The sequence below is a fragment of the Nomascus leucogenys genome, chromosome 14 (assembly GCF_006542625.1).
Source record: "Nomascus leucogenys isolate Asia chromosome 14, Asia_NLE_v1, whole genome shotgun sequence".
NCBI lineage: Eukaryota > Metazoa > Chordata > Mammalia > Primates > Hylobatidae > Nomascus > Nomascus leucogenys.
Window position 1 is genome coordinate 92136544 of NC_044394.1, and position 11383 is coordinate 92147926.

General features: G+C 51.0%; 1 protein-coding gene across 3 annotated transcripts in view; it reads right to left on the reverse strand.

The window, feature by feature from the left end:
- Positions 1–11383, reverse strand: part of RAB37 (RAB37, member RAS oncogene family) — a 66605-nt gene that overhangs the window by 15565 nt on the left and 39657 nt on the right. For all 3 annotated transcript variants that reach the window (XM_030827963.1, XM_030827964.1, XM_030827965.1), the window contains exon 2: positions 2784–2894. In XM_030827963.1, coding sequence (XP_030683823.1) covers positions 2784–2894 — 111 coding nt within the window. The remainder of the gene's footprint in view (positions 1–2783; positions 2895–11383) is intronic.

Here is an 11383-nt window from a genome sequence, read left to right on the forward strand (position 1 = left end):
CTTGACCAGTAGATGAGAGATTTAGACTTTATTTGGAAGGCAATAGTGAACCATGAATGTTCAGGTGGGGGATGAGCAGAGTGAGTTTGTTTTTTTTGTTTTGTTTTTTTGTTGTTGTTGTTGTTTTGAGATGGGAGTCTCGCCCTGTTGCCCAGGCTGGAGTGCAATGGTGTGATCTCGGCTCACTGCAACCTCCACCTCCCAGGTTCAAGTGGTTCTCTTGCCTCAGCCTCCCAAGTAGCTGGGATTACAGGCGTGTGCCACCACATCTGGCAAACTTTTTTGTATTTTTAGTAGAGAAGGGGTTTTGCCATGTTTGCCAGGCTGGTCTTGAACTCCTGGCCTCAAGTGATCCGCCTGCCTCGGCCTCCCAAAGTGCTGAGATTACAGGTGTGAGCCACCACGCCTGGCCTGAGTGAGGGTTTTGAAAGAGGAATTTTGTGTCAGTGCTCAGGCAAGACTGGGGAATTTGGGGGAAACTGAGGAGAGAGGTAACAAGGAGGACCTGAACCGTGGTGGGAGGGGCTGACTGGAAAGACCCCTGTGTGAACCCCATCGATGTCAGTGCCCCATAAGCCCATCAGCAGGACCCCCACAGCCAGTTTGATGGAGCTGGTGGTAGAGAATTTAGGGAAGGTCTTGACTGAGAGGCATCTACACAGGACCTGGGCAGGTCCCACTTCCAGAAGGCGATGGGCCCAGTAGTTTATGGGTGAAGGCACGCCCTAGGTAGTCACCCTGCTCACCTCTGGCTCCTCCAAAGTGGGAGACCAGGGGCTCTGTCCCTCCCCTGCCACCTAGGCTGCCCTCAGCCTCCTGAGCGGAGCCAGTGGCAGTGTCTGCCTCCCTTCCCATCATGCAGGAGTTGCAGGATACAGCCTGGCCAGCGGCAGGGCCCTTATCCATGCCATATCTCAAATCTCCGTGTGAAGGACAGATGGGTAAACAAGTGTCTGGTAGCCTGGCTCTCTGGGGACCCCCAGACCGCTGATATGTGGAGGAGACCCCCATGTCTACCAGTTCTTTGCTCAGGTGTCCCCAGGCTGAGTTTCTGGCCAGGGGCTCAGGCCCTCACTCAGCGTAAGCAGGCAACAGGTTTGTCCTGAGATGCACCTGAGGACATCGGGTGCTGGCCGGTGCCAAGCAGGCAGCCCAGGCTCTAGGAGGCCCACCCTGAGGTCAGTGGGAAAACCCAGCGTGTCCCATCTCAGGGTAGACCCACAGTTTGACCACACACTTTCTTTTTCCTTCACAGGAAATCGGCCTCAGTTTTCTTGCCAAGCTAGCGGCAAAATTTGGAGATCTCACCTCTGTGGTCTGTGGAATGTGAATCAGACTTTGCATGTCCACAGCCACATCCACCCCACTCTCTTCCTTCCTCGCCAGACAGGCAGAAGGGTGGGTGAGGAGATGCGGGTGTGACCCTAAGGGCAGGGTGTGTCCTGGCTGTTGAGGGCAGACTGGACCTGGGTTGGGGTGGGTGACGCCTGGCACCAGGTCATCCGGGTTTGCTTCGTGGTGGCCTGTTCCAAGACCTCAGGGATTGCCAGGTAGCCTTGGCCTCCTGGGTCTCCGCCCTGCCCTATTCAGCACTACCAGAGCCCAGCCAGTCCCAGTCCAGGGAGAGCCCTGGGCACTGGTGTTTCAGGGCCGATTCTAGGCCCCAGAACACACCTGAGCCAGGCACTCCTTCCGCTTTGCCTCCTGGAAGGTCACCCAGAAGCCATGTTCGTTCTGAACCCCTGCCTTCCTGACTGTGACCCGGTGGGCAAGCCCATTTTTCTGGGTTTTCCTCTCTCTCTTCCCCTCAGCGTGGCACTGCTGCGTCCTGACCCTGAGTGTGATCTCACAGGCCCTGTGCTGTGGTCTCAGAGGTTCCCAAACATCCACCTTGTCCAAGAAGAGATGTTTGCTCTTCCCCATCTTGAGATGCTAGGATTCTGGGGTCCCGAGGGAAGGCCCTGCTCTTCCTGCCACATTCCGAGAGAGGAGTGGAACCCTCTCCCAAGGTCTTCCCAGGAATTCAAGGGCAGCTGCAGCCGCAGGCATGGGACAATGCGGGGAGATGGGATGTGTGGTAGAGGAGGGATCCCTTGTCCCGCAGAGGGGCTGTGGGCAGAAAAAGCCGAGGGCGCTGGTCTTCCTTAACCCGAGCCGCCCTTTTACCATTTTACCAAAGACTAAATGTGGAACTGTAACCTGGGCCTGCCAGCTCCCTGAGACCCGTGTGACAATGCTAAGTTTGGACTGTACTGAAAACTTGGTCGTCCCTTTGTCCCTCCAGATCTTCTTGCCTTGGAGGGCTGACCTGAGCTATCCCATGTTAAAATATTTTTTGCTTTCTGGCTTCCACTTGCGTTCATCCAATGTGGAGCCCCAGAAGGAGATGGCGAGCAGGAGGAGAGCAACGTGGGACAGGGGATTGTTCTCCTGGCTGCCTCCCTCAGGTGCTTCCATGGGCTGCCGTGTCCCTCCACTGAAGGTCCCACACAGCTCCCGCCAGGCAGCTCACCCGGCAGCCCGCTTTGTCTCTGGGTTCTGGTGAGGGTGCCTTCCCTTCCTGCTTGATACTAGAGGTGGGCAGAGTTCCTGGACTACCCAGGGGCAGTGCACCCTCCCTCCTGGTCACCCAACACCCTCCTACACCTTGGGGAACAGTCTTCTCCTTAATCCTCCTTGAATGATCCAATGCGAGTGTCCACCTGTTTCCTGCTGGCACTCAACAGAAACACGCTGGGGTCCTGAGCCCAGGCCCAGAGCTAGCAGTGCCAGCCAGTGCTTACCGTGAATCCGATGCCCACGGTGGCCGAGAAGGAGCCAGGGATGAACTTGCCCTGATCGAACTGAACCAGCAGAGACGTCTTTCCCACACCACTGTCGCCCACCAGGATGGTCTGGAAGGGAGCAATAGAGAGAGAGGTGAGGGCCTGTGATGTGAGTTGGCCTCAGAGGTGTCCTTGTGGCTGCAGGAGTGGATTCTTTCTAAGCATGCATGTGCACAACATGCATACACACAGAAACACATGCACAAGACACTGACACACACATACAGACACAGAAAAACATATATACACACATCCACAGAACACACATGCACACACAAACATATATGCACACACAGAAGACACACATACACCCAGAAACACACACAGAAGCACACACATACACATACACACGTACAACACATACACACAGAACACACATGACACAGAAACATACATGCACAAGACACAGACACAGAAAAACACATGTACACACATACACACAGAACACACATGACACAGAAACATACACATGCACATACATATGCACAGAACACACATGCACACACAAACATATGCACACACAGAGCACACATATACACACAGAAACAGATGCATACAGAGGCACACACACATAAACATACACACATACAACACATATGCACAGAACACACATGACGCAGAAGCATACAGGCACACACACAAACACATGCACACACAGAGAAACACACATGCACACACAGACACAAAAACGTACACACAGAAACACACACACATACACAAACACAGACACACTTGTGCAACACATACACACAGAACATACATGCACATAGTACACATAAAACACACATGTACACACAAACACACACATACAGAACACACACATGCACACAGACACGTGGAAACACATGTACACCAACATGTATACTCATATACAGACACAAGCACACATGCAAACACACAGAAACACATTTGCACAGACATGCATATACACAAACACAGACATGCGTGCACAAACACACATGCACACAGAAACATATACAAAGACGTGCACACAGACACACATGCACACACACAGAAACTCAGAAACAGACATGCACACACAGAGACATGTATAACACAAACACACATATATATATACACATACATATGCACGTTCACACAGACACATATACACAGGCACCGACACACAGACACACACATTCACAGACATGCAGTATACACACAAACATGCACACATGCATAAATATACACACAAACATAAACACAGACACAGACACGCACATACATACAAACACATACACATGCACACAGATACCCACACATACACCCAGATACACAAAGACACTAAAGTCTCGATTTTCTATTGAAGTCACTGAAAGGGGCGTGAAGGCACAGAGGAGATCTCCCTCCAAGTTAATGAGCATCTGAAGTGACCATGAGAATGTGTCTCTGAGACTTCCAACCACAGGGGCATCCATGACCGACGGTCCCCACTGCCGTGCTCTGAAAGCCATCGTCGTCGTGTTTGCACCAAGGTCATGCTTCCTACGGGCAATTACCAGCCAAAGGTGGAGCACAGCAGGGACACTGAGACAGGCCTGTTCCTGGGAGACACAGGACCCCTGTAATAGCTGAGTTAGCTCAAGGGCTCTCTTATGGCCTTGCACAACCCTCCAGATACGGCAAAGTGGTCTGGGATGCTTCCACACAACTTTTCCGCCCTCTTTCCTTCACGGGGATCCAACCTGCATCATGGTCTGAAGGCTCCCCTGGCCTCCCTGGCACCTACTCTATTTCTCTCACAGGCATTTCCCCCGGTAAAACCCTTGCACATTTAATTCCCTCTTCACATCTCCTCTTTGGAAGACCGGGACTAACACGATGTCCATAGATCTCCTGTGTGGGAGAGCCCCACAAATCCAGTCTATAGAGTAAAACAAAATCAGATGGCTGGTATGTGCCTCGCACACTTGGCCTTAGAACAAGGAGCAGACAAGATTTCAAAGAGAAGCAGATTCTGGGAAAAGAGGGGGAAGGCTGCCTTCCTCTGGGAGGTCTGAACTGGGAGGGAGTAGGGGCGATAATTAGCTTGGAAGTTCAGATGAAATGTTTGAAAGAAAATCATAAACAACAGAGAAGAACTCTACATGCATCCAGAGGCTGGTACCCTCAATGAATGGATGAATGAATGGGTGAGTGGATAAATGCCTTAGTGTAAAGTGGACAGTGGCCTCTTTCCAAAGACAAGAATTCAAGTCTGTTTGAAAGGACTAGGAGGTGCAAACTTTAGCTGGACTTGTAAAAACACAAAGACATAAAAACAACAAAACCGTAAAAGCATAGAGATTGGCTGGGCCTCCTTGGGTCGGGCCCAGCCATTGTTCAACTCTGGCAGTGGCACGGAAGGGGATGCATATCAGCGTCTGCTTACCATGAAGGTGTCCACGGCATTGACTTTGGATGTCCCCTGACTGCGCCCCCACCCACCTCCTGAACCTCTCCAGTTTTTATTTCCTCCTGGGTTAGAGAACTCATTTGTTTGTTATATGCATTGGTGTTAATAATTTACATCTAGAATCTAACTTCCTCAGGCTTTAAGAAGTGCTTCCTAGAGAGAATATTCCAGAATGTGAGGGGTAGTCCATCCACATTCTCCTCATTCGTGTCCTAAAGAACGTGACAGACTCTAATTCTTTTTCTTTTATCCTTTTCCTTTCCAGGGTGAGGAGTTTCCATCAATTTTCATCATAGGAAACAGTCCTGTCTTCTCAGGACCTTTTCTGGCTCACTGAGGTCTGAGGGTGCACACAGCGTTCATCGTAGGAAACAGTCCTGTCTTCTCGGGACCTTGTCTGGCTCACCGAGGTCCGGGGGTGCACACAGGGTTCAGCATTTCAGATTCAGCTGAACCTTGGCTCAGGGTGGGGCAGGATGATCCTCTCATATTGGTCATGGTCTTTTTTTTTTTTTTTTTTTTTTTTTGAGGCAGAGTCTCCCTCTGTCACCCAGGCTGGAATGCGGTGGCACGATCTCGGCTCACAACAACCTCTGCCTCCTGAGTTCAAGGTATCCTTCTGCCTCGGCCTCCCAAGTAGCTGGGACTACAGGTGCCTGCCACCACACCTGGCTAATTTTTGTATTTTTAGTAGAGACGGGGTTTCACCGTGTTAGCCAGGATGGTCTCGATCCCCTGACTTCGTGATCCACCTGCCTCTGCCTCCCAAAGTGCTGGGATTACAGGTGTGAGCCACCATGCCCTGCCGGGTCTTTTTTATCAGCATCAGAAATCTATTAACAATGGCCAGGTGCGGTGGCTCAAGCCTGTAATCCCAGCACTTTGGGAGGCCAAGATGGGCAGATCACCTGAGGTCGGGAGTTTGAAGTCAGCCTGGCCAACATGGTGAAACCCTGTCTCTACTAAAAATACAAAAATTAGCCAGGCATGATGGCAGGCACCTGTAATCCCAGCTACTTGGGAGGCTGAGGCAGGAGAATCACTTGAACCCCGGTGGTGGAAGTTGTGGTGAGCCAAGATCATGCCACTGCACTCCAGCCTGGGTGACAGAGCAAAACTCCATCTCAAAAAAAAAAAAAAATCTACTGATAATGACTCTAAGAGCTTTTTACCTAGGCCATCATGGAGAGCTCAGCGCTGGTCTGTTTACAAGCATTGTTGAATGGTCTCTTCCTAAACCTAGGACCTCCCTTAGGCCTGCTCCTCCTCTGTGCTCCTCCCCATGAAGAGGGGTGTCCACATGGCCAAAGGCTCCTATTCCTCCTGTAGACTGACTGCACTTTGCCCCAAGGTCGCTGTTACTGTGGCATCCCTAGGTCTGTGGTGTGGCCAAGGGGTGACCATTTGCAGGAGCTGTGGACAGAGCTTGAACGTGGAGCCTCATGCATTCTTCTGACCTAACCAATGCACTTGTGACATATCTTCTCTCGCCACTCAACAGCTGCTGAAAATTCCTTTGGGGTTGGGGTGCGCAAGGGTGGGAGGAGAAGGAGAGGAGCTTGTGGGTGGGGGAGCTGGGGACAGGAGGTTGTTTGTCCCTAGGCTGCCACATTTTAGTGTGGAACTTCTGAGAATCCTACATGCTAACCTGGCTTCCAGGTTGGTAAGAAGGTATTTTGTTCAGGAGGGAAGATTAGACACACTTGATTTTGTAGCTTTTTGAACTTGCTTTAGAATGTTAAGATACTGAGACACACGGTATGTGAGCCTCCATTTGTATTCTAGCCCTGGCCCCCAAATGTTAGGGACGGAGCTGCCTAAATCCATTACCTTAGATATTGTCAGGCCTCTGAGCCCAAGCTAAGCCATCATATCCCCTGTGACCTGCATGTATACATCCAGATGGCCTGAAGCAACTGAAGAGCCACCAATTATGTGAAAATAGCCTTAACTGATGACACTCCACCATTGTGATTTGTTTCTGCTCCACCCTAACTGATCAATGTACTTTGTAATCTCCCCTACCCTTAAGAAGGTTCTTTGCAATTCTCCCCACCCTTTAGAATGTACTTTGTGAGATCCACCCCCTGCCCGCAAAACATTGCTCCTAACTCCACTGCCTATCCCAAAACCTGTAAGAACTAATGATAATCCCGCTGCCCTTTGCTGACTCTCTTTTCGGACTCAGCCCGCCTGCACCCAGGTGAAATAAACAGCCATGTTGCTCACACAAATCCTGTTTGGTGGTCTCTTCACATGGATGTGTGTGACATTTGGTGCTGAAGACCCTGGTCAGCGGGACTCCTTTGGGAGACCAGTCCTCTGTCCTCACCCTCACTCTGTGAAGAGATCCACCTACAACCTCGGGTCCTCAGACCAACCAGCCCAAGGAACAACTCACCAATTTTAAATCGGGTAAGCAGCCTCTTTTACTCTTTTCTCCAACCTCTCACTATCTCTCAACCTCTTTCTCCTTTGAGTCTTGGCGCCATCCTTCAATCTCTCTCTTCTCTTACTTTCAATTCCTTTCTTTTTCTGGTAGAGACAAAGGAGACACATTTTATCCGTGGACCCAAAACTCCAGTGCCAGTCACGGACTTGGGAAGGCAGCCTTCCCTTGGTGTTTAATCATTGCGGGGATGCCTGCCTGATTATTCGCCCACATTCCATTGGTGTCTGATCTCCGCAGGGATGCCTGCCTTGGTCATTCACCCACTTTCCCTTGGTGGCAAGTCAATTGCAGGGACGCCTGCTTTGGCTGCTCACCCACATTGCAGCCCAGGGCTGCTCGCCACCCCTTCTGTCCGTGTCTCTACCCCTTTTCCACTTTTCTGGGGGGCAAGCACCTGCCACCCCTTCTCCACTTTCTTGGAGGGCAAGCACACCCACCCCTTCTCTCCATGTCTCTGCCCCTTTTCCACTTTCCTGGGGGGCAAGCACCCCTCACCCCTTCTTTCTGTGTCTCTACCCTTCTCTTTAAACTTGCTTCCTTCACTATGGGCAACCTTCCACCCTCCATTCCTCCTTCTTCTCCCTTAGCCTGTGTTCTCAAGAACTTAAAACCTCTTCAACTCTTGCTTGACCTAAAACTTAAATGCCTTATTTTGTTCTGCAATGCCGCTTGACCCCCATACAAACTGGACCGTGGTTCCAAATAGCCAGAAAACAGCACTTTTGATTTTTCCATCCTACAAGATCTACATAATTCTTGTCATAAAATGGGCAAACGGTCTGAGGTGCCTGACGTTCTTTTACACATTGGTCCCTCCCTAGTCTCTGTTCCCAATGCAACTCATCCCAAATCTTGCTTCTGTCCCTCCCACCTGTCCCTTCAGTCCCAACCCCAAGTGTCTCTGAGTCTTTCGAATCTTCCTTTTCTACAGACCCATCTGACCTCTCCCCTCCTCCCAAGGCTGCTCCTCGCCAGGCTGAGCTAGGTCCCAGTTTTTCCTCAGCCTCCGCTCCCCCACCCTATAATCCTTTTATCACCTCCCCTCCTCACACCTGGTCCGGCTGACAGTTTTGTTCCTTGAATAGCCCTCACCCACCTGCCCAACAATTTCCTCTTAAAAAGGTGGCTGGAGCTAAAGGCATGGTCAAGGTTAATGCTCCTTTTTCTTTATCTGACCTCTCCCAAATCAGTTAGTGTTTAGGCTCTTTTTCATCAAATAAAAAAACCCAGCCCAGTTCATGGCCCGTTTGGCAGCAACCCTGAGACACTTTACAGCCCTAGATCCTGTAAGGTCAGAAAGCCGTCCTATTCTCAATATGCATTTTATTTTATTACCCAATCTGCTCCCAACATTAAATGCAGCTCCAAAAATTAAATTCCGGCCCTTAAACCCCACAACAGGACTTAATTAACCTTATCTTCAAGGTGTACAATAATAGAGGCAGCCAAGTAGCAATGTATTTCTGCAATTCCTTGCCTCCACTGTGAGACAAACCCCAGCCACATCTCCAGCACACAAGAACTCTAAATGCCTAAACCGCAGCTGCCAGGCGTTCCTCCAGAACCTCCTCCCCCAGGAGCTTGCTACGAGTGCTGGAAATCTGGCCACTGGGCCAGGGAATGCCTGCAGCCCAGGATTCCTCCTAAGCTGCATCCCATCTGTGTGGGACCCCAATGAAAATCGGACTGTTCAGCTCACCTGGCAGCCACTCCCAGAGCCCCTGGAGCTCTGGCCCAAGGCTCTCTGACTGACTCCTTCCCAGATCTTCTTGGCTTAGTGGCTGAAGACTGATGCTGCCCGATTGCCTTGGAAGCCTCCTGGACCATCACAGTAACTTTGGATAACTCTTACATTGGAGGGTAAGCCCATCCCCTTCTTTCTTCTTTTATTTATTTATTTATTTTTTGTTGTTGTTGTTGAGACAGAGTCTCGCTGTCACCCAGGCTGGAGTGCAGTGGCGCGATCTCCGCTCACTGCAGGCTCCGCCCCCTGGGGTTCACGCCATTCTCCTGCCTCAGCCTCCAGAGTAGCTGGGACTACAGGCGCCCACCACCTCGCCCAGCTAATTTTTTTGTACTTTTTAGTAGAGACGGGGTTTCACCGTGTTAGCCAGGATGGTCTCGATCTTCTGACCTTGTGATCTGCCTGCCTCAGCCTCCCAAAGTGCTGGGATTACAGGCGTGAGCCACCGCGCCCGGCCAATTTTTGTATTTTTAGTAGAGACAGCATTTCGCCATGTTGGCCAGGCTGGTCTCGAACTCCTGACCTCAGGTGATCCACCTGCCTCGGCCTCCCAAAGTGCTGGGATTACAAGTGTAAGCCACCGAGTCTGGCCCTTTCTAATCCTTTTATATCCCCAGTCCCCACCCTAGGGACTTGCTGGGTTCTTGATGGGAAAGGAGAGATGGGGGATGGACATGATTGTCAGAAGGAGGAGAGTGAGGGGCAAAACTGGTCCTTCCTTTCTTCCTTCCTTCCTTCCTTCAACAAATAGTTATAAGATGGGGGGTGGAGCGAGGGGGTAATAGTCCTGAGCAATGAACTGGTTTCCTCAGGTAAACCCCCTGGTACAATGGACAGGTTTCTGGAAGATTCCAGATGTAGGTATCCCTGGGATCTCACCTGGTGGGCTGGGGTACAGCAGTAGGAGCTTCCTGTGTGTTCTCAGGACAAAGCCCTTGTCACTGGGCCAGTAGTTCCCTGCTTGCGTCTCCCTTCTCTCTGAACCTCTTTGTGTGTGTGTGTGTGTGTGTGTGTGTGTGTGTGTGTGTGTGTGTGTGTTTAAAGAGATAGCGTCTGCTGTGTTGCCCAGGCTGGAGTACGGTGGACAGTGGCTCAATCATGGCTCACTGCAGCTGCGACCTCTTGAGCTCAAGTGATCCTCAGACCTTAGCCTCCCAGATTGCTTGGCCTACAGGCATGCGTGACTATGCAGAACTAATTATTATTACTATTATTATTATTTTTGAGACAGAGTCTTGCTCTGTCGCCTAGGCTGGAGTGCAGTGGTGCGATCTTGGTTCACTGCAACCTCTGCCTCCCGGGTTCAAGTGATTCTCCTGCCTCAGCCTCCCAAGTCACTGGGATTACAGGTGCATGCCACCATGCCCAGCTAATTTTTGTATTTTTTAGTAGAGATGGGGTTTCGCCATGTTGTCCAGGCTGGTCTCTAACTCCTGAACTGGAGTGATCCGCCTACCTTGGCCTCCCAAAGTGTTGGGATTATAGGCATGAGCCACCACGCCTGACCTTTTTTTTTTTTTTTTTGTGGAGATGAAGCCTTGCCACGTTGCCCAGGCTGGTCTCGAACTCCTGGCTACAAGTGATTTTCCCGCCTCAGCCTCCTAAAGTGCTGAGATTACAGGTGTGAGCCACCGTACCTGGCCTTGTAGTCTGGGGTTGGATACCCAATCATCTCCTCGTAGCTGCCTTCCAACCTTTGGTCTGGAATCTCGCCTCTGGCTTTCTGACTTTGGCCCCAAGCGCCCCTCAATCCTCTTGAACTTCTGGCCTTCTGGGCTCCCACGCATCTGGCTACACCTGAAGCTCCAGGTTGAGGACATTGTATACATCAGCTGTGGCTCTCCAGGACCCCTCTGGTGGAGCCACGTGCCCCTGCCCCAAGCCAAGCCACCAGGTTTGGAGGATTGGATAAGGGCTGGCCAGACCCAGTGGGTCTATGTCTGCAGGTTTCCACATGACAGAGGAGC